The 23,193-nt window shown below is 39.6% G+C and overlaps 1 protein-coding gene across 5 annotated transcripts in view; it reads right to left on the bottom strand.

Moving 5' to 3' along the window:
- SDK1 (sidekick cell adhesion molecule 1) overlaps nucleotides 1-23,193 on the bottom strand; it is a 917,480-nt gene that overhangs the window by 170,482 nt on the left and 723,805 nt on the right. For all 5 annotated transcript variants that reach the window (XM_058285708.1, XM_058285711.2, XM_058285709.2 and 2 more), the window contains exons 18-19: nucleotides 1,960-2,075; nucleotides 119-311 (exon numbers count right to left, since the gene is read on the bottom strand). In XM_058285708.1, coding sequence (XP_058141691.1) covers nucleotides 119-311; nucleotides 1,960-2,075 — 309 coding nt within the window. The remainder of the gene's footprint in view (nucleotides 1-118; nucleotides 312-1,959; nucleotides 2,076-23,193) is intronic.

Below are 23,193 nucleotides of genomic sequence, written 5' to 3'. Positions count from 1 at the left end.
ATGGCCTGTCTTTGCCCCAGCCAAGGCTGGACGTAATAGTGGCCCACTCCTCCTTAACGACTGACTTATTGCTGATGGGCTGTTGATATTTGTAGACAAATGACGAACAGATACTTACTGTCTTCATGAGTCCGGACGAGCTGAGGTGTACTTGGAGGCCCATCCCCAGGAGTGGTGAAACACAGAACTGACGTGAAGTAAGCAGTGAACTTCTTCAAGTTGGTTATATACCCGTGGTGGACTCCATGGAAATCTGGAGCAATGGTGGCTACTGTGACAGCCTCTGGGACATCTGCTGGCCATGCCAGAAGCTGGGAGGGAGCAGGTTGAAAAGGGATCCTTTAAATTGCAATTTTTCACCCACAACTCTGTTCCATTTTGTAATCAATATGTATTCAAGACAAGGAATTCCATTTTGCAATCAATATGTATTCAAGACAAGGAAAGTTGTAATTAAGATTTTAATCTCACTTTTGAAAAATGGTCTTTAAAAGATATTAGATTATTATATACAAATATGTATATGTTTATATATATTTGATACATGTATATATTAAAAAAATATACTTAAACTCAGACACTCTCTAAAACCTTCACCTCCTCTTCACTTAAGCATGTTACAGAACATACATATTTTTAAACAGTAAGAAAAAAGATGGTACTGTTATTCAACTGAATCAACACAGTGAGACATAAATACAAATATTTTTCCCAGAGTATCTATTCTGACTCAAGTAGAAGCCCCTGATTCAGTGGAAACAATCTTAATTATTTATAATTTATAACACATTTGTCTTCTAAAGGGATTTTCGGAAATTAATTATAATTTCAAACAGCTAAAATATATAAAACCTTATAAAGACATAAAGTTGTTTTAGTATTTTGGCAACATTATGTACATGTGTGACTTTTAATTCCTTTGATACCAAATATTTCCAGGATTAATTGCATCCGAAAGTTGACATGCTGCAGGACACAAACCACACTTATATAGATCAAAACAACAGCTAAACAATCAAATGAATGCTCCAATCCTGCCAGTAAGACTTGACAGTGGAGTCAAGAAGGAAGAATTATCTTGACTGATCAATATTTTCTTTCAGAAAATGTTCTGACATTAGCTACTTCTGGGGAAAAAGAAATGGCAGGGTTCATTTCTAGATGTGCCTGCCTTTCTAGTGAAAAACAAGTATTTTAGTAAGTTGAATCCAAGTGGAAAAAAATGAACCAGTGCATCTGAGGAAATAATAACCTCTGACTCTGAAACTTCCAAGTACTCAGGCAAACTAGATGGAATCCCTTCTTTATAAGCGCCTCCCTGAATTTACCTGCCATTAATGAAGATATGTACAAGTGTTTGTAGGTAAAATTAAGGTGGGCTCTCAAAATCTAATCAGAAGTTGATCTAAAAGGGAAGACTGACTATATTTTTGGAAATGGCACCCAAGTACATCTATGAAAGTAATCTATTCTCGTAACTAATGACAGAGAAAAGTTGGATGGTAGGGATTTATCTGTGTCTCTCATTCAGCTCAAGAAGGTACTCTGAATCAACCGGTCTCCCTAAAGTACAGACAGGGTAGGAAATAAATACCCTTACTTGATGGAAGTATTACTCAAGTGCAGCCAGCTCCCTTTGCTCTAAGTTTGTGTTCTTCTGAGAGGACTCCTTTCCAGGAAGAAGTGGTTTGTACAAATGTTGATTCCAATCAACCAAGATATGTCCCCAACGGTCATTTAAAAATGAATCATCTTCCTAAAAAAAAATTGCTCTCTCATGCAGAACCATCCTCTTGACAATGGGTAATTTGAATTTCTGCACCTGCATAGCTGATGAGAAGCCCTTGAGTGCATGGTGGCTGACAGGTTGAAGACCCTCTGCAACAGGCAGCCCCCCCTTTGCATTCCCAAACCAGGGGCATCCAACGCCGTCTAAGGGTCAGAGCCAAGGGCGAGTACCTTGTATCCCTGGTTGATGCCGTTGATAAACTGCTGAGGCGGAGGGTTCCACAGGAACTGAATGGCGGTGGAGTTCACAGCTGCTGCCTGCACATTCTGCGGGGGCGCGGTCGGCACTGCTCCACGGCGGTCACCCAAGACAGTCATACAAGTGGTAGGAGGCGCGGCAGGGAGGAGAGATGAGAAACCAACCTTAGCTGCCACTCAGGGTTCACGGGCAACCACAGCCCTGAACTCGGGGAAGTGTGATGAATGTTTTTGGAAGCTAATAGTGGAATTACAAAGAAAGAGATATGGGCTATTTCTCATTTCGTGGACTGGATTATCTTCTCATGCCACAGTTGAGCCTTTCCTGTGGATCTGAGAAGAGTAGCAAGTAAAAGCTTTCTCTATTTCTTTTCCTATTACACAATATTTGAGATCAAGGCAAGGCTTCATCTAGTCTGCTCCCTACTCTACCTCATTATATACCCATAGGCTTCAAGCTAAATTATCCTTTAAATGAAAAAGTATGAAAACAAAGAAAAACACCAACCCCTCTCATATACATTGTTGATCCTCATTATGTTTTTTAATCACTTAGACACTAAATTTCTCTTTGTCTCTCACTAGGGGCAGCCACTTTTAGGCTTTCCACTGGTTATTTACTTCCTTTGCTCAACAGCTAAGAGGCCCATTTATATACCTGCCAAATGCTCTGCCTTCCTGCAATTCTCCTTCTAGTGGAGATGCCATGCACTTGTCAACAGGCAGATCATTCTGTCAAGCAGCAGAGCAATGATTCAGCCCTAGGAAGGCACGGAGACTTGAGCCCAGAAGACACTTATTAGGTCTGGAAGGAAGGGTGGACCTTTGAATGAGCAAAGGACTTGAGAAAGGCAGTGGCGTGACACGGTGGGCTTTCCAAGGATAACGCTGTGGTCTGTGAAAGGAGGCGAGCACTCTGGCTGTACCATCGAGCTTTCTGCAGGGCGAGAGGAGCGCCTTGGCTCTCCGGGAGCTGCTTTTCAAAAGTGAGATGACAGGTTTGCAACAGGAAGCTCCTGAGTCCAGCCGACCATCAATAAACCATTTTTCCTTCTCAAAAATAAATAAATAAATAAATAAATAAATAAAAATAGAAAGTGAGATGAAGCCCAGAGGACCCTTTGGCTTCAGGATGAGAAACAAAGTCAAGGGCCTCCTGGCACAAACACGTGGGCGCAGAGCGTGGGCCAACAGCAATTACACTTTTCACGGTTTTCTTCCTCAAAAGCCATCTCATTAGGCAGAAGTGAGAAAGCTTAAATTCACCCAAGGCCCTCAAGTCTACTCTTCCAAAGCATGGCTTGTCCCACCTTCTGCCAAGGCAGTGATATCCTTCTGCCTCTCCCTCCACAAGTCTCCAAGGAAACAGTCCTACTTCTCTCTCACCATCTGACCAGAACTCCTTGGATGCAGAAAGTTGGGAAGAATATCACATCTGCCTTAAGAACAAGAAAACACTGAGTAAAATAAAAAATCATAACTTTTCTTGAACCATCAGAGAGCTGAGGTCACAGGGCAAACACTAGCTTAAAATCTAAAGAAGATGAGTCCCTCCAAGGAGTAAGGATGTGAATGCTGACTCACCAGTGGCAGATCATGGAAGGAAGAGACAATGAGCACTTGCAACTCGATAAGAGAACTAGTTAAAATGTTTAATAAATGGCTAAAGGCTAAGTATCGGCTAGTGTGAGAGTACAGAATGTTTGCCAACAGCCTTCGCACAAAAAAGATACATTATATATAATGATAAGCATTACAGCAGCCTTCTCAAAAGAAATTATGTAAGCCAGAAAGTAATGAAATGACATCTTTAAAATGCTGACAGGCAAAACTATCATCCCCAAATTCGGGAACTGTGAAAATACCTTTTAAATACAAAGGCAAAATAAAGACACTTTTCAGACAGACAAAAGCTGAGGAAATTCATTACTGGCTGAGCTGCACTAAAAGAAATGTTAAAGGAAGTTCTTCAGGCAGAAAAAATATGATACAAGACAGATACCAGAACCTTGAGTCTACACAAAGAAATGAAGAGTTACAGAAACAGTTAAAATGAAGGTAAATATATTTTTTATTTTGAATCACTTTCAAAGATAATTGGCTGTCTAAAGCAAAAAAAAAGTGCAATTTATTATGGATTTCTAGCATATGTAAGAGTAAAATATATGACTGCAATGGCACAAAAGATGGGAGGGAAAATTGGAAGTATAGGTTTAAGATTCTTATGGCATTTAAATGCCTATGCTAGAATCGAATCTTCTATCTTAATAATCTGGAAAATAAGAGTAAATTAAGTCCAAAACAATCACATAGAAGAAAATAATAAAGAAAAGGAGAAGAATTTAATGACATTTAAAAATTTTTTTAAAAATAGAGAAAATCAGAGAAACCAAAGCTGGTTCCTTGAAAAGATCAATAAACTTGATAAACCTCCAGTCAGACTGATCAAGGAAAAAAGAGAAATTACAAATTATCTATATACCAATATTTGGAGCTATCTCTATAAATCCTACTGACATTAAAATGACAATAAAGAATTATTTTTAGTATCTTTATGTTCATAAATTCAACAATTTAGATGAAATGGACAAATTCTTTAAGAAGAATATACCTCAAAAGTCTAGTAAAGAAGAAACAGGTATATCTAGTAAAGAAATAGGAATATCTAGTAAAGAATATTCTTACTGCTGTGAAAAATTTGAATTCATAATTATACTCTTCCAACAAAGAAAATTCCAAGTACAGATGGTTGCAGTGGTGAATTCCCCCAGTATTTGAGAAAGAAAGAAAATCAATTTTAAGGGATTACCCTAATACCAAAATCAGAAAAAGACATCAAAAGAAAATAAAACTACAGGTCAAAATCCCTCATGAACACAAACACAAGTATTTTTAACAAATATTAGCAAGTCAAATTCACCAACATATAAAAATCAGCAATATGTAAAAATCATAATCTAACCTGATCAAGTGGTGTTTTGCTTATAAATGCAAGTTTGGCAAAAGATTAAAAAATTAATAAAGGTAATTCACCATATCAATAAAATAAAGAAGAAAGGCCATATGATCACCTTAGTAGATTTAGAAATACATTTAACAAAATTTAACATCCACTAATAATAAAAAAAAAAAAACTCTCAGAAAAGCAGGAATTAAAAGGACTTACTAAATTTGTTAAAGGTATTTGTAAAACACTTAAAACTAACATCTTATTTAAGATGAAATACAATGCTTTCTCCTTAAGATCAGGTACAAGGCAAAGATGTCTACTCTCATCATTCCTATTCTGGAAGTCCTAGCCAATAACCATAAGGAAAGAAAAAGAAATAGAAGGCATACAGAACCATGCTTGCACACATAATTGTCCATGTAGAAAACCCCTAAGTGTCTACAAATTAAAGGTCTCTAGAATTTTAATAGGTGAGGTTAGCAAGGTTACAGAACATAAAATCAAAACACAAAAATTCAATTGTATTTCTACACATGAGCAACATAGAATCGGATTGACATTAAAAGGTCAGTACCATTTAAAACAGCAATAAAACATGAAATACAAAAATAATTTATATCTATGAATCTAAAAATATGCACAGGGTCTGTATGCTGAAAACTACAAAACACTGATGAAAGAAATCAAAGATCTAAGTAAATGGAGAGTTAAATCATATTCATAGACTGGAATATAATATAATAAAGCAGTAAATTCTCTCCAAATTGAGCTCTAAATTGAACACACTCCCAGTCAAAATCTCAGTGACACTTTTTTTAGAAATTGAAAAACTAACTTTAAAATTTATACAGAAAAACAAAGTAATTCAAATAGCCAAAACAATTTTGAAAAAGATGAACAAAATTGGAGAACCTTCTCTTTGTTATTTCAAGACTTAACTATAAAACTACTAAAATCAAAAGAGTATGCTAGTGGTGAAAAGGTAGACACACTGGTCAGGGAAACAGAAGAGTGACCAAAAATTACCTGCAAATTTTATAGGACTAGCTGTTTTTTTTTATATATATATAAAAGTGCAAGGGCAATGTTAGGGAGAAAGAATACTTTTTAATAAATGGTGCTGGAAAATTTGGACATTCATTTGAAAATTAAAACAACTCTGAATCCATATACAAAAACTAATTCATCACACTAAATGTAAAACCACTTATAGGACAATTTGCTGTGACACTGGGCTAGGCAAAGAGGCCTTAGATACATCACCCAAAAGTACAATCCATAAAAGAAAAAAAATGGCTAAATCTAAACTTTATCAAAATTTAAAATTTTTGCTCTACAGAAACACCTGTTAAGAAAATGAAAAGAGAGTCTACAGACTTGGAGAAAGTATTTGCAAGACATATTTCTGATAAAAGAATTTTACTTGGAATAGGTAAAGAACACTTCCAAAACTCAATAAGAAGAAAAATAGGGGAAAAAAAAAAGTCCAATAGTTACTTCAGCAAGGTTCCCAAGGGCTGGGAGTTCAAGTACAAAGGGGCAGCACAAAGGAATTTTGGGGTGAAGGAAACATTCTGTAGCTTGACTGTGGCAGTGACTATGGGCTTTACATGCTTATTAAAAAGTATCCAAAACATAAACCACAATGTAAATCATTGACCATGGTTAGTAACAATGTTTTAATATTTGTACATCATTTGTAACAAATGCACCACCACATGTAAAATGTCATTAATAGGGGAAAGGAAAAAAAGGAGAAGACATTGGGCTTATGGGAATCACCTATACTCTGTATGTGACTTTTCTGTAACCTAAAACTTCTTTGAAGACAAAATGAAAAAAATAAGACACTAGGTGAATAAATGGAAGCCAATGTCACTGTACCCACAAGACATCTTACAGTAATGAAAGACATAATGTTAAAAATTTTCTTAATTTTTTATTTTATATTTTTATATTATTTCACTTTTAAAAATGTTGTATTTTATTCATTATTCTTAAAACCACCATTATTATATCATTTCCTTTTAATTGTATTTGGTTATTTTGTTGGCTTCAATTTTGAAGAAGTTTTGGATCACAGAAGGGTGACAACTGTGGCAGGGGAGGATAATTGGTGTGGGGTGTCAGAGGTGGGGGATGCATAGAAGGAGGTTCACCTGGGGCATACCTGTAAGGCATATGAATGTGTTCAAGTGTTCATGGGGCATTGTCATAGTGGGTGTAGATTCACACAATAACCAAAGAAATATTGAATTCCCATCCTGAGGAGCTCTGCCACATTCTCTAATGGGACAGCAAGAATCCCTTGATAGTGAAGCAATGACTACTGAAGGAGGATGGACCACTGATGGACCCCTGATTGGGGTTGACTGTGCTTATGAATCTTTACTTTTGAAATGGAAGCTAAGCACAGCACTATAGGGTACCTAAGTAATACCTCTTTAGAGCCTCCTTTTTGCTCAAATATGTACTCTAAGCCAAAACTCAGCATATAAATGCATTACCTTCCACCACAGCATGGGACATGGTTCTCAAGGATAAGCCTCTCTGGCACCAAGGGATCACTACCGAGAACCCACGAGCAATGCAACTGGAAAAAGAACTTGACCAAAAGGGGGAAAGGGTAAAGACAAATGAGTTTATATGGCCAAGAGACTTCTAAGTGAGTTGGAAGTCATTCCAGAGATTATGTTTATGCACGTCTCAGCAGGATCTCATTGACTGCCAAATATTACCTCACATAGTGGGGCTCCTGAGGGCTCTAAAGACATCCAGACACTATAGGCAGGGCAGACAGCTCAGGAGTTTAGGGCCCTGCCAGACGACCCTATTTTAGAATTTACGTTCCTCAGTGTGATAGAGCTGGACTCAGTTGTGCTTTCCCTACACATGACTCTGCTGCCCCTCTATCTAAACCTATAGTTAGTATTATAGCTGATAGTTGTATGTCCAAAAGACTTAAATCTTTGGGCTGTCCATGTGCCAGTTGGGCCCTGAATCTGAACAAAGTTGCAACACCTGCTCTCCAGTTCATTGGACTCACCCAGAAAAACTAACAAGGAGATGATGACTGACGACCATCTCAAGGAACAGAGAGAGTCTGCAACTGTAAGCAATAAATTCTGATCCATCAGCTCCACGGAATCTAAGCTACCTGTCAATGAGAGATGGAGTGGATATCACCAACACAGAATCCTCAGGATTAGGGAATGGACGATGGACTAGGGTAGATTTGCAGTTGTTCTACTGTAGACATGTGATCCTAGAAATGGAAGAACTTTTATCATGGATGTGGAGGCAGTGGCCACTGGAGGTTCTGAGGGGAGGGAGAGGGATAAACAGGTATAATTTGGGGACATTTTGGGGACTTGTCATCTTGAATGACATTTTAATGACAGACACAAGCCACTGTATATCATGTAATAACATGCAAAAATTTGCAGGAGAAAGTGTAAACTACAATGTAAACTATAATCATCACTTAGCGGCAATGTTCCAAGATGTGTTCATCAATTGTGGCAAATGTATCATGCTAATGAGGGATGTTGTTAGTGTGGGAAAGTGTGGGAGGGCTAGGGAGCAGGGCATACGGGAATCCCCTATATTTTTTGGTATAACATTTATGTAACATAGGTTTCTTTTAAAAAGTATATTTTAAAAATGTATAGAAGTATACAGTAAAAAGTGGTGGACTTTACTGAATGTAAATCACATCAAGTAAGTCTGACATAATAAAGGCCGCACTCTCGGACATTCTTCCCGCCCAGAAGCCATGTTTTGTCCAGGCCCCTGGGGCTATGCTCCATGACTCCTGCAACCCAGGCCTTATGGAGCTGCAGCTTCGACTTCTCAGCCCCTGGGCTGTCCTTTCTGGGAGCCCTGAGCTGGCTTGTAAGAAATTCTACTACGCAGAAACTTGCAGGGAGGCTCGTGCATCTGTGTCTTGGGCAGAGTCTGCGTGCCCAGCGTAGCGGCCGTCCGGCACCCCACCTGCCACCTGGATGAGCAGCAGGGACCAGGCAGCCGGGTCCTGCTCAAGGTCCTGATCCCTCCAGCCACGAGACACACAGAACGCTTGCTGTTTAAACCTCTGAGTTATACAACAACGGGTAACCAGAAGCATCTCCACCAAAAGAGAGAAGGAAGGAGGGGAAAGGGAGAAAGGAGATAGCAGGGGCAACTGGGGAAGACCAGACACCACTTCTTCTCTTAGAGCCAACATCCCCCAGCACTGAGAAATTCACACCACTCGCAGGTTCTGTCCTGGGGGGCTGTGGCCCCATTTACTGAGTCTGCAATTCCGTAACACTTTCCCATCAAATGTTGTTCAGTTGTCCACAACAGGACATGGAGCAGATGCTCAAACACAGTGGCGTTTCGCCTACTTTAAAAGGCTGAATTGGCTGGAAGGCCGGTCATCCATCGCTCTCTCCCACCCTGTCACCCTCTCTCCCTTTCCTGCAGTTTCAACGGATGCCTACACCGTGGCTTGGCTCGGGTGCAGCACGGTGCCACGAGCAGAGGTGCTCTTTTGGCTCTGGTCCTTCCTCCTCCGTCCCTGCCTCTCCAGGACCCACCGTGGTCTCAGAGAAATGAGTGACAGCAAGGCCTGGAAGCCTCCAGAGACCTGATGCTCCTGTGGCTGGTGCAGTTCAGAAGGCAGCCCCCTCCCTACCCGTCACCGGGGACCACCCCTTCAGCAACTCCCAACCTCCTCCCAAAGCCACAGGCCGGACTTCTAAGCTCTCAGAGTCCTTTATTCTAAGAACCCCCAGTTCTTCTCAGCACCCCTTTCCCCCTTTCCTAATTACTGTCATTAGAAGTGGCTCACAACTTGTGAGCAATGGAATTAGGAACTCTCTCAGGTGAGAAAAAGATTGACAGCTAGCAAATCTTTCTTGACAGTGTTTCAAAGAAAAGGGTGGTGACGGTTGGGGAGGCTTAGTTCTGGGGGGTTACACAGCCTGACCCCTTCTGAAGGAGAGTGGAAGGGCCTGGTCTCAAGGACACGCTTATTTTGCAGAAAAGCCGAGGCCCAGACGTGGTCACAGTGTTGGCTTTCCCAAAGCCTTCACTCAAGTTCTTGGCTGGTGGCACTGGCCGTGGCTGCCTCGAGGGCATCCAGGGACATTTCTCCCCAGATAACTGGCATTTAAAGTGCTGTCCTTCCAGAGCCCCAAACCACAGGCCTTGAAGCTGCCTGGTAAAGTGCCAGTGTTATGCTCTTTTCTGGTTTTCATTGCTCAAAAAATCCATTTTCACTAGATCATTCTACAGCAGACACGAGTGAGCGCTCGTCCTCAGTCTTAAATTCAACAATTTGACACAGCTGGAACCCACGCAGGCCTTGGCTCAGTTCTCACTGCCAAGGACAGGGAGGCCCTTGGAGAATCTGGCACTCACCCACACATATCTACTGGGTCGGCGTGAAAGGAAACCGTAGAGCAGTTTTACACACGCAGGAGCTTAGTGCAGAACAGATGTGTTTGTGACCAGAATTAAACAATGGCTCTTTCTTGTACCCGAAGATGGGATTGCTTGGAGGAGCCAGGTGGGAGGATGACAGGACAGGGGCCCCCCGCTTCTGCCCCCATCATGAGCCCCAAATGGGTTACCTGTGAGCCAGGAGGTGGTGATTCTGTGGACCACTATGTGCAGCCATTCAACCTTGAACAACTGTGGAGACTGTACTGAAGACTGCACAGCAGGCTCCTGTGTACACCCTGGATCGAGGGCCGTTAGGCACTTCAGGCCAAGTATCGGCTGGGAGGCGCCCTGAGCAGCTACCCCCAGGAGCCTCTGCGGCGCGCCCACCTCATCCGGCTCCCCACCTGAGCTCTCCTCTAGCTGCAAGTTGCTATTATCAGTGGACTTTTTTATTCAGTGTGTGCAGGCAAAGAATTTGGTTTTCCTTTCCATTAAATTGCTAGTATTTTCACACTAATTTTTAACTAGTTATTTACAAAAAGCATGTACGATTGTGTTAATGGATGATGTGGTTTTAGGTGTTCCTTAATAAAATTCAAATGATTGTCAATTTTCTACCCCTCTTCCTTCCTGGTTATTGATGCAAATTCATTAAGAAATGATTCTTGGTGGAATTGCAAAATGAATCACTGTCTTTAGAAATAAAAAAATAATTTAAAATAATAATTATAATTAAATCAATATATTAGAGGGGATGGTAGGGATTTACAGCTTCAAATAATTGATTTTTCAAAACATTTTGGATCAGAAATTATATAATACTTACATGTCAAGAATTTTTCAGAATCTTAATATTTAATAGAATAAAAATGAATGTGCCAGTACTACCTATTTTGCTTTAATGCAGGCTTCATTAAAAAAATTCAACCTGATTTATTGTAAAATATTCTTAAGAAAGCTTAGAACCAAAGGTTGGTTTCTGAAGCCATCAAGGCCTACAGTCTACTTTGTGTACCTTATATTTAAATAAATACTTGTTAAAGTTATTTTTGTCAATATTACTACTATTCCATATTTAAAGAGACATAGTTTCCCACTATAATTAACAACTTTTTGGTTAAAGGAGTATATTAAGTCACATTAGTAAAAAAAATCTCTACCCTGGGAATACAATGAGGATGCTCTGGAGTACAGATGTGTGTGTCCCACAGTCCTTCAGTCTAGATGTCAGATTCCATGGAAGGTGAGTTGGATGATCCCCAAACCTTTCCCCACAGCATGAATCTTAAGCAGAAAAAGGTCAGAACTTTAAAAATTGTCTCTGCAAGTACAAAATAAGAAGCCCAGGTGTTTATGAGTTTGAGTCCCAGAAGCTAGACAGAGACCTGCCTTCAACACCCGACGCCCAAGTTCCTTCCGCAGCTGCAGAATCACTCTTTGGCTGGACTGCACAGCAATGGTCAGTGCTGTGAAACTGCCAGCATCGCCACCTGGATAAGACTGTTGGAAGACGCTGGGGTGACATGCCAGGTGGCCCAGGGACAAACTTAGTCCAGTCAGTTACTAAGGCAAACACGCTTTCATTGCAGATTGGTGAGAACCGAAGGCAGTAACTGCTTGTGGTTTATACATAGTTTGAATCTCTCCAAAGAAACAGCCAGAGCATTATTTATGTTGCAAAAAATATCCCCGGAAACGGGCTCTGGAGGTAGAGTCGTGTGCCCAGCCCCACTCAGTGGACATGCCTGTAGGCAGCGAGAGGCCAGGGCTGGGCTGAAGGAGAAGCTGCCCCCGCAGGGCCGCAACAGCAGCAGAGGCCTCTGCTGACCCTGCAGGGAGCAGAGTGGTCCCTCCAGCCTGTCCCCAGCCGAGGAAGGGGACGGGGCCTCTGACATCCACAGCGCTCGGTCATTCACCACAGGCCATCCCATGGGAGGGGCTCAGCTTGGAAGGCAGTTCTCGGGGAGGGTCCCAGCCGCAGACCCCCAGCAGGTGGAGACCAGAGCGGGGCACATGGCTCTGAAGAGCTGGATGGGGCCTCCCAGCATCCTCCATACACCTCACAACTGGGCAGAACAGGCAAAGTGAAACAAGTACTCTGAAATGAATAGGATACTCCCGACGGGTTTGTAAGTTAGCTGTGCCAACGCTGATAGAAAGCCACAAAGTCTCTTTAACAAGAGGGGCATCTGAAAAGCCTGAGATCGAAGAAACGTGCTATTTAAACTCACAGAGAGGCCTCCCCTATAACAGGTGGCCTGTAAATCTGAATTCCTCATTAAAAGATATTATTGAAATGATAAATCTAAAGAAATCCAAGACAAAGAGTCTCACCTGTTTTCTTGCTCAGTGAAAGAAATGGAATCAGCACACTGCTTCTGTTTCAAATGGAAGTGCATTGGCTGCCCCTGAGAAGAGTGTTGCAAGAATTTGCAAGCTGAACAAAGAATTATTGTTATCATTGCTATTGTTTTTAGTGAATTGTTCTCAATTTGAGGATAGTTATTGCCATCAAAATTGACTTACTCAACTGACATTTCTGAGCACCCAAATACGTGATAACTGCAAGGACCTTGTGAAAGTATATAAACTTGTATGTGCAAAAGATGTGGATTCAAAACTTGCTTGATGTTAAAAGTTGTTAACTAGTGATATACAAACAATTTTATAATTCCAAAGGAATCAGTGCTTGGACCCTAAAGAAGAATTATGCAGGTGGGTAGAGCAGCATTTGAGTAGGCTTATAGAAATGCCCTTTGTTTGGCAATACCTGATATGAAAAGCGTTTGATTAAATTCCAAATCCATTCACATTATCACAAAAAAAATTCAACATTACATTTGCCAAAGAAATATAAGAGCTGTTAACCTAAAGAAACACTGTGCTCTTAATGTACAATTTAAAGAGATTGAACTATGTGAATTCTGGTTTATGGCAAGAAAGAAGCTTCTCTTAACTGGAGAAAAAGCAATAAATAATATTTGGCATTTGTGACCACCTACCTATGCAAATGCTTTCTTGTCAGTGGTAATTTTCAAGTATTTGAAAAGGTTATCATTAAGTCTTGATGGAGGCTAATGGAATCATGTCAAGCATTTTAAAACCAGATATCAAAAAAGTAATGTTCATGAACGCAAGCTCAAGTTTCTCACAAGAAATCCTAAAAAGGTTTTTTATTTGGAAGTTTTATACACATTCAGTATTTAATAGTTTTCCTAACTTTCTCCAAAGATGACCAATGAGGCTTCTTTTTCTTAAATACCATTATGAATGCACGGATTTAAACGTTTTTTGAAGTTTCAGTCCATTCAGTTATTATTTTTGTTATTACTGATTTCCGAGTTTCCTCATTTTTAGTGAGTGGGCCCTCTTCAAGTTGGCAGCTGAGTTTGACAAGCCCCCATTAGCACTTGACAGCATCTTTGCTTTTTGGGATAAGCTGCCCCGGACTCCACTTACACATTACCCACTCCAGACCTGGAGTCATTCATTTATCCAAGAAGGGTTATTTTAATAGTTTCTGGGAAGCTTGAGCTACTAGGTTGGTTCTTATTTCCAGGCCTTTGTACAATTCAAATTTAGTATTTCAACTTTGCTGAAAATCTCAGTTCCCAATGACATCAGCATAGGCACTTCCTTGCTTTATTCCATAGTGTGCGGACAACTGTCTTAGAGAGACAAAATCAACACGATCATCTTTAATATGATTGCTGAAAACAGTGAATATTTCTTTTTTTGTCCTTAGAATATATCCCACTAGGGATGCAGAAACAAATTACTATTTTGAAGGTCACTTGAAACAGTTCCTTTCCATGCGGTTATACTACCAACTCAATATACAGTTATGCTCATTTGCTTCATTTTGCCTTCAACTTTTAAGAATTTCTTTTTCTAAATGTTTTTAAATTAATTTGGTTTTGTGAATAGGAAGAATATATTTACATAGTCAGTTCCTCAAAGCATATTCAGGGAAGACTCATTGTAATTTTTGTGTCTTCCTTTTCCCTTTAGGTATAGTTATAGAAATATTCCTCTATATTGGATATTTTGGTAATTCTGGTCTTTTGCTGTAACAAAGTGCTTTAGTGAATAGTCTTGTACACGTTTTTACTTTTTGCAAGTGTATCTTTGGAATCGATTCCTACAAGTAGAATTGGTGAATCCAAAACTAGTCATTGTCAAACTCTCTTCCAATCGGCTTTGTCCCATTTTGTTTTCAATGAAAAAGAATTATTAGAAAGATATTAAAAATGCTAATGTTCATTTCGAAATATTTCAAACTTACAGAAAATCTGAAATAGTGTAAAGATTTTTTTTCAAACCATTGGTGAGTAAGCTACCAACACAAACCTCATCACCCCAAATACTGTGCAAATCCCTACAAACAAGGAGGCTCGCCTGCAGAACCACAAGACAACCTCCAAACCAGGACGTTAACCTCCATCCATCACTGCTACCTAATCCATAGTTTCTCCCATTTTCCCATCCAGATGATACGGCCATCTAGTTATCATGTTGCTTTAGTCTTCTTCCATTTGGAACAGTTCCTCAATTTTCCCTCAACTCTCATGACCTTGCCATTTTTGGATATTATAGGCCAATTAATTTTGTTCTATGTCCCTCAGTTTGAATTTGTCTAATGTTTCTTCTTGACTGGATTCAGATTATGCATTTTAGGTAGGAATATCAGAGAGGTGGTGCTCTGTTCTGTTCATTATCTGGTGGTAAAGGATTTTAATTTATCCCACAACCAATGATGTTAACTTTAACCATTTGCCTCCATGTTTCTCCATAGTAAAGGTATTCTTTTTGCCTTTGAAATTTACCTGTTTTAGGTGAAGAGGTAGTTTGAGACTAAGTAATATATTGATCTTCATCAAACTTGCTCGCATTAATTTTAGCATCCACAGAAGTTTTGACTGAATTAATCAGGGGTTGTATCATTTTTCTTTCCCAGTAGCTATGAAAGAGATACCTGTTCCCCAGAGCTTTACTAAGGAGTGTAATCTCAAACTTCTGAATTTTTACCTGATAGGTAAGAAATGGTACCTCTATGTAGTTTTATTTTGTATTTCTCTTATAGGTAGAGTGGAGTTTTTTTCTTGAGGTTAAGGGCCATTTGCACTTCAGTTAATTCTCTTATTTCTTGCCCAGTTTTCTTTTAGTTGTTGGTCTTTTTCTTCTCTATTTTGGAAGCTCCTGATATAGATATGTTTACCACTTGTCTGGAATATAATTTACAAATATTTCCTCCAATTGGCCATTTGTTTTCTTTTTCTTTGCTCATCGTATTCTTTTTCGCATACAGAATATTTTAGTTTTTTAAATTTTTAAAAAAGATTTATCAATCATAATTTATTGCTTCCAATTTTGAGTTACCGATAGAAAAGTTTTCCCCACTTCCAGGTAATAGGAGAATTCACTGAGGCCATCTTCCAGTACTCGTATAGTCTCATTTTAAAAATATTGAAATCTCTAATCCAGTTAGAATTTATTCTTGTAGATGGTATAAGGAATGGATCCAGTTTTATCTGTTTCCATCTAGGTATCCACTTATTTTAATATTACTCATCAAAAAGTCTTTCTTTGCTGCTTTGAGATGCCATCTTTATTGTATACTAAATTTCCATATGTAGTTGGGTCCATTTCCGGGTTTTCTGATCTATTCTGTTGATCTTTCTATTCATGTACTAATACATGAATAGAAATTCATGTATTATTGTTTTATTTATAGAGCTTTGTAATATGATTTAATATTTTAAAAATTAGCCTTTCCTCATCACTTTCTTCTCTTACTTTTTACCTTTCTAACTCATTTTGTTTAGGTATCTCTTTTTTACAGTGTAGTTTTAGATTTTGCTTTGTTAGCCAAGTTGAAAATCATTTTATTTTAAAAATCAAATTAAGTACATTACACATTTATTGATATAATTAATAAGTTTGGCTTCAGTTCTGTCATATTATGTATATATGTACACACGTATCATTATATATATGCTCACTGATATATATATGCTTTACTATGTAGGCTTTTATTTTCTCTGTCTTTGATATATGTTGTGGTAATTAGGAAGGTTTATATTTTCACTCTAATGTTTACATATTAATGAATATATTATTAATTAATTATATATTAATGAATATATTATTAGTAATATATCAACATAGTATTATATATTCTATTATACTATATTCTATTACAAGAGTAATAATACATAGATGTCATTCATTACTATATAATATATATATTAATATGGTATATAGTAATAACTAATGTAATAATATATTGTGCTTATATGTACATGTGTACAGACACATATACATATATACATACTGTGTTTATATCAATCCTTAGTCCTATCCTTTTTGCATACTATTTGTTCCCTGTTACATGTAAAAATTCAATTAGTAAAGTTTTCTTCTCCTTAAGAATACTGTATTAGACTACAAACTCATGATGATACAGTAAAGCTCACTAGCTTGCTTTTTTAAGTATTATTACAAATTGCAGGAAAACTTATTTTAGCTTCAGATTTTCACTGACACACAGAGAAGCCTATAGTGCTATCAACCAAAGCCCTTTCTTCATGTCTACATAATGGATCTAGGTTCGAGGCCCCTGCCTTCAAGGAGCTCAGAGTCTAGGGAGGGAATCAGACATTTATAATTCTATTCAATAAGTGGTATAATGAAGGTCAGCACAGATTTCCTTAAAGATGGCTCCATGGAGGAGATCGTGTAGGAGCCAAACCTTTACATGTAAGTAGGAGGGGACAGGAGAAAGTGAGTAGGAAGGTGCGACAAACTGAGTATATGCTAAGGCCACTAAGCACAATCGAATACCTACACTCAGCTCAACACTGTGGTTTTGTTCTATAAGTTTGGGTAAAGCACACTTCTAGGAGGCCTCACGGAGCCAAGGGAAATACAAAAGGGCCCACTGAGTTTTGCAGACTGGAGGGCCCAGCAGTGGAATGAGTGCACTCAGAGGTCACTGGGCTCAGCATCCTAGCCACGCAGGAGCTCCACCCACAGCCCCCAGAGACGCACTCGGCTCCTGTTGAGTCACCTCCTGGACACACCTTGCCAGGTCTTTAGGTCAACTTTCTCATCTGTCACCCAGGGCAAAGGAGATGCCCCGTATGCTGAAAAAAACCTTTCCTTCTGCAACTTCTACTCATTGGGTCCAGCTCTACCTTTTGGCTGTATCATTCCTTTCATATATATCTGTGAGGTTATTCTCAAATCACACAAAAAATATCTGGCTAGGCTTTATCACTGCAGGCCAAAGAAGCATGGTGCTTCTCTTCTCCTTTCTCACACAAGAGCATTTATGGAGCTCTGCCCATTCTGGCTGTCGTCTTCTGGCAGAGCCAGTTTTCTCCTGGCCCCTCATAGTGTAAGTCCCCTCACACCCCAAACGGCATCTAGCCAGAACAGGATCCAGTGACATTAGGATCTGCCTCGATTTGGAAGTGTCTGTCTATTTTATAACAGACAAAAATCCATCTACTGAGGGAGGTTAAGATGACAGTCACGGCTCTCCTGGGTCTGTGCTCAGTTGCAATCCTCTGGTCTTGTTATGGTAGCTGTTGGCAAGTCATGTCTTCCCATCCTGTTGTCACATAATTGGTTGGTTGAATCCATTTTACATTCCAGCTTGCTAATTTCAACCTTCAATCTAACAAAGCAGTTTATTTTTGATTTCTGATTCTGGCATGGAATAAATGATCCCTCCCAGTTTTGACCCATGCATATTTAATGAGTGAACCATCTCCGTTTCCTCCAAATCACTAACAGAAGTATCAAACAAGAGGAGCCCAGAAAAGCTGGATTTTGCAACTAGAGTCGTCCTCCAAGTGGCGGTGGACTAAGGAAATGATATTGTTTGGACTTACTGAGTCCATCTAATTATTTTATCACCCATCCTAGCCCAGCTCCTACCAAAGTGCTGGAGAAGAAACTGTTCTGAAATTCTTGTCTTCACATATTTATGGATTCTCATTGGTTGACCTTAGGCTAACAGCTCAATCCTACATTTAAAATAACGGTAATCAAAAGAAACCCATGCTGACCATGGAGCGCACGATGACCACAGTGTCCTAGAGATTCACAGCATGTCAAATAAAATAAATAAAGTGACACTAGAGGAATCGGCAGAGAAATTCACAGGGCTTCATGTGTCAGGTTGATGTAGGGATCCTGGCCTCTAGAAACAGATAAATGATCGACTTCTGCATCCTGTCTCCTATTACTTCTTGGCCATTTCCTATAAGACTGATGTAAAACCAATGCAAAGTGTTATGGCACCCATTGATAAGTTTGCAAAATTAGCTGGATTTACCACAGCATGAAATTATAGAGCACAGTCCAGCATAATTTTTATTTTCTAACATGCCCGGCTGTATTTATTAAAGTAACACCACCTTATCTGTTACATATAAATCGTGAAATCTCAGTGTCTTAACAGTAAATTTTCAATTCTCATTATCCTCAAGTGCAATGTCATTCTTTCTGCTTGGTGGTCAGCCTTGCATTTGGTCATTCAGAGGCCCACTGCAGGCTCCAGCCTCCTCCCACTGGCTCTTGAACCACCTTTGCCTACGGAAGAGTCTCCCCACTGCAGCTCATGCTCCGTTGGTGAGTGCTCACCACTGTGCCATCAGAGGCAAGGGGCTTGGCACACAGCTGCTGGCAGGGCAGCTGCTTCCCACTCTGCAGACTATGGAAGTTAGCATGAACCTTTCTCTTGGCCAAAACTGTGCACCCTAGTTTTCATTATTTTAAACATACTTGACTTCAAATATTAGGGCTGAAGTGTCTATCCACAACTTAATGGGGATTCATGGGTGTCTGTTTCACCAGGTAATATCACAGAATTAAATGTATATGCCTTTCAAATAGGGGAGACGCAAACTCATTACTTGGAAGAATTACTGGCTACACATTACTGAGTGGATGTAGATACTAAGTTTGTGTGTTGGATCTTTCCATTAATTCCAAATCATTATGGACTCTAGCTGAGCTCTCATGTTTTTATGGTTCTTGCTGTTTTGATGCACCTGAATGTTCTCATTGCATTAAACATTTCTAACACATTATTAGGACAACAAATCTCTTACAAATAAGCTTGAATATCTTTTTATGGCAGTCATAAGAAAATAACTTAAAATTTTTGTGTGTTCCTTTCTGAATTTATATTTTCAAGCTCTTTATTTTCTAGGCATTGAGAAGCATTTGGGGCCAGTTTTTAGGCTCAAGAGCTACGATGCAGGTGGCAGGGCAAGCTCTCTGCCTGTTTGTCCTCATCAGCCTGGTCCTCCAGATCTTTAACAAATTAGGGACAAGATGACAGGAGAGGAATATTTCCATTCACTCCATACCAGTTTCATTCTGGAAAAATCTTGAGTTATGCCAAAGCTTCCAGAACGTGGGGCCCGGGTTGGCCAAGGGCTTGCTGTTGGTTCAGTAGCACTTTGACGCTGATGAGCTGGTATTGCCTCCTTTTCTTTACCCAAACTCCCCTCTTCTCATGCACTAAATCTTCATGTTTTCTCAACGTATATGAAAAAGCATATTTGTGGTTTCTCTTCCCACAATTTACTTTACATGCCAGTCTGAGGAGTAAGCTTCATTTCCATTCACCCACGCACCAACACGGTGAGGGACTACTGGTAACTCTACCTTGAGTTTTGCACGATACCAAGTATTATATCATCTGACCATTCTGGTGGCTCTTTCTACTTCAATTATGTAAATAATCCTTCAACTTGCCCTCCTCGACCGCAGTCCTGAGCTCAGCATTTCTGGCAGAATAGAGGGAGGAAAGACTCTGAGTTCAGACTCCTGGACAAACCCAGTTTCAGTGGAAGAACCAAGTGAGAATACCTGCTTTGGGATATTATGATGCAGAACAGATAAGGGCCCAATTTACTCCTTACAGCTGAGAGAGGCTTCTTTAGAGCCCTAGAAATGAGAAGAGTCATGACAGAAGGCAGGCCCTTGTACTGAATATGGAGGTTCAATTGGTGCAGCACTGGAAACTGAGATCAAAACACTAAGCATTCTTTCTTTAATCAGACACTGCTTTATCTCTTTACGTATCAGGCAATGTGCTTGGATTTGGGACTGCAGATACTAGTAACATATAATCAGACACTGCCCCTGCCCTCAAAGCATTCCCAGTCTCACAGGGAAAAAGGCTTGTAGATCACAAATCAGAGCAATGTGCAGGTGATTAAGACCGGTTTTATTTCCTATGTATCTTCCAGGGGCAGCAGACAGGCAAGCTGTAACCAGGAGGACCTTCTCACTCACAAGGCCACGTGGCCAGAGCAGATCCTGGAATCTGTCCCCAGGCCCGCTGCCTCTGCTCGACATCCTGCCCGAGTGTTAACAACATCTTTTTTGTAGTCCCTTTGGGAAGCCTTTTTCAACCTGACCCCAGTGAATCCTACAGACCAGAGGAAGCCTCTTCTGAAAGGGGGAAAAAGAGCAGTCAACAAAACTCCCTTCCCTTCATTTAGTATTTTTCAAACTGCTGGTCACAAACACGTATTTTCAGATCAGGAAATCAATTTAGTGATCACAACAAGTTTTTTTTTTTTTAAAGAATGAAAAAAAATGAAACAGAATGGAATAAAAGGAAAAATATCAAACTATATTAGGGGTTGAACTGTGCACTACCCAAGATCTACTGATGTTGAAGCCCCAGTGACTCACGAGTGTGGCTGTATTTGGAAATGGAATGCTGCAGACTGCATTAGTAAAGCTAACGTGAGGTGTACAGGGGCAGTATGAGTGCCTATTGTTGCATGAACCTTTTGTTTCAGATTTGTGTGTGTGTATACTGGACTACAGTGTAAAATAGACTTATTATTGTGGGTTTCAGTCAAAACAGTTCAAAAGCCACTGCAAAACCCCCTGTCAGGTGAGCAAATGAGTGAGATGAGATTCACTTCTGTTTTACCTCATACACAAACTGCAGTGAAAATCTGGATATAATTTTTCTTCCTGTTTGATATATGTGGAATGAAATTAAAAACAAAATAAAACAAAACAAATTCTAGCAATGGCAGATTATAGCAGTGTGATGGTCAGGGTATTGCATCAACTAGGCCAGGTAATTGGGCCCAGTTGTTTGGTCAACAGTTGTTTGGGCTAATGTAATACAAGGGCATTTATGGACTTTAGTTACCATTGACTTTACCGCAGTGGTAAATCATAGATAGCTGGTTATAATTACATCCATCAGGGAGATTGCCATCAGCAATGAGTGACGCTTAATGCCATCAGTTGAATTCCTTAAAAGGGGAAGTGATTCCAGCATTGAGAGTGAATTTCCCAGTTCGTCTTTGGAGAGCCAACGTCTCCCAGAACTCGTGAAGAATCTTCACTGGACTTTCCCTGCAGACCCTGGTTGTGGGCTGCCTGCAGAACCTGGACTTGTGCATCCCCATGGCTGCGTGAGCGACTCTGATAAATTTCTTACTGTCGACGGATATCCTTTGTTGTTTCTGTTTCCCTAGAGAACCCTGACTAATACAAGCAGTAAACGTTTTGGAAGCCAGACTGAGGTTTGAATTCCAGCATTTTCCAGCACTTTTCTAGATAAGTGACCTTGAGGGAGTTAGTTATCTCTCTGAGCTTCCAGTTTCTTCCCTGTAAAGGGGGGACAATGATGTCCACCTCACATCACTGTTGGGGGATGAATGAAATAAGACAGCAAGCCTCAGTGGTTAGAATAGTTGCTGGGATAGAGTGTTTTCCTCTCAAATGCTAGTTTCCATTCCTTTCTTGAAAGTTCTAAAGGACCAAATTAAGCTCATTCCTAATGGAACATCCCATCTCTATTTTGTTCAGCTCTTGTTCTTTCAGGTACTACTGGGAGAATTTGGAAACTTATCCCATTTTGTAGGTACTGCCTGAGGTCTAGAAAGTCTTAAGGATTGAAAAACAAATCTTTTGTGCAATGTCATTTATGCCACAATGAGAATTTCCCAAGAGGAGATAAGAATGGAGCCTGCAAAGAGAGGGTTCATTTATAATCCTTACTTTAGAAAGCCTTTCAAAGCCCAAGTGAACATTTAAGAGCTTTAATGGTTTAGAAATGTGGATAAACAAATGTTTTTTAACATTGCTTTTAAAATATGAAATATTTCTCTCTCATAAGAAGGTAATATTCTGGAACCAGAATTAATCATTACAGTACACAAATACCTGTTACAAGAATAAAAATGATAAAGAAATATAAACAGAAAAAAATGGAAACCTTGGTATGCTCAAAATGATGATTTATAGTAGAATTTGTCTTTGGACTCTCTTTAGGAAAATCGACATGTGCATTCTAATGGGTGCATTTAGGAAATGCATAGAAGTGTGCTAATCCACACTGGCTTATTTTAAAATATAACCATAATCTGTTTCATTTTATATCTAAGAGTGCACAGAAATCCATGCTCAGGTTCACTGGAGAGCTTCATGGACACATCGCTTCATGTCTTTCATGGTTATTTGAACAATTTTAACAAAAACTGAATTTGTGAACCAAACACAGCATCAGCATCGGATATGAACCACTGATCACTTTAAGTGACCCCAGGGTTTCCCTTCCACCTGAAGTGATTAGAAAGCTGCCAGCACAGGCATGAGCTGCAAGGAAAATGCTTCTAGTTATTCTGGGCTCTTTGTTACACAGAACTTAAACTGGATGGTTTTTCCCACTTGAAACCAAAAGTATTGCTTTCAAGAAGCACTTTGGAAGAAATCCTTCAGCAAATTTGTTACTTTCCCTTTCCTCTTGGGCAGTCATAGTGGACATCTGACAG

This window comes from Dasypus novemcinctus, chromosome 23 (assembly GCF_030445035.2).
Source record: "Dasypus novemcinctus isolate mDasNov1 chromosome 23, mDasNov1.1.hap2, whole genome shotgun sequence".
In the NCBI taxonomy this organism is placed as follows: Eukaryota; Metazoa; Chordata; class Mammalia; order Cingulata; family Dasypodidae; genus Dasypus; species Dasypus novemcinctus.
Note: the sequence above shows the minus strand (reverse complement) of the source record. Positions and strands in the feature narration are given on the sequence as shown.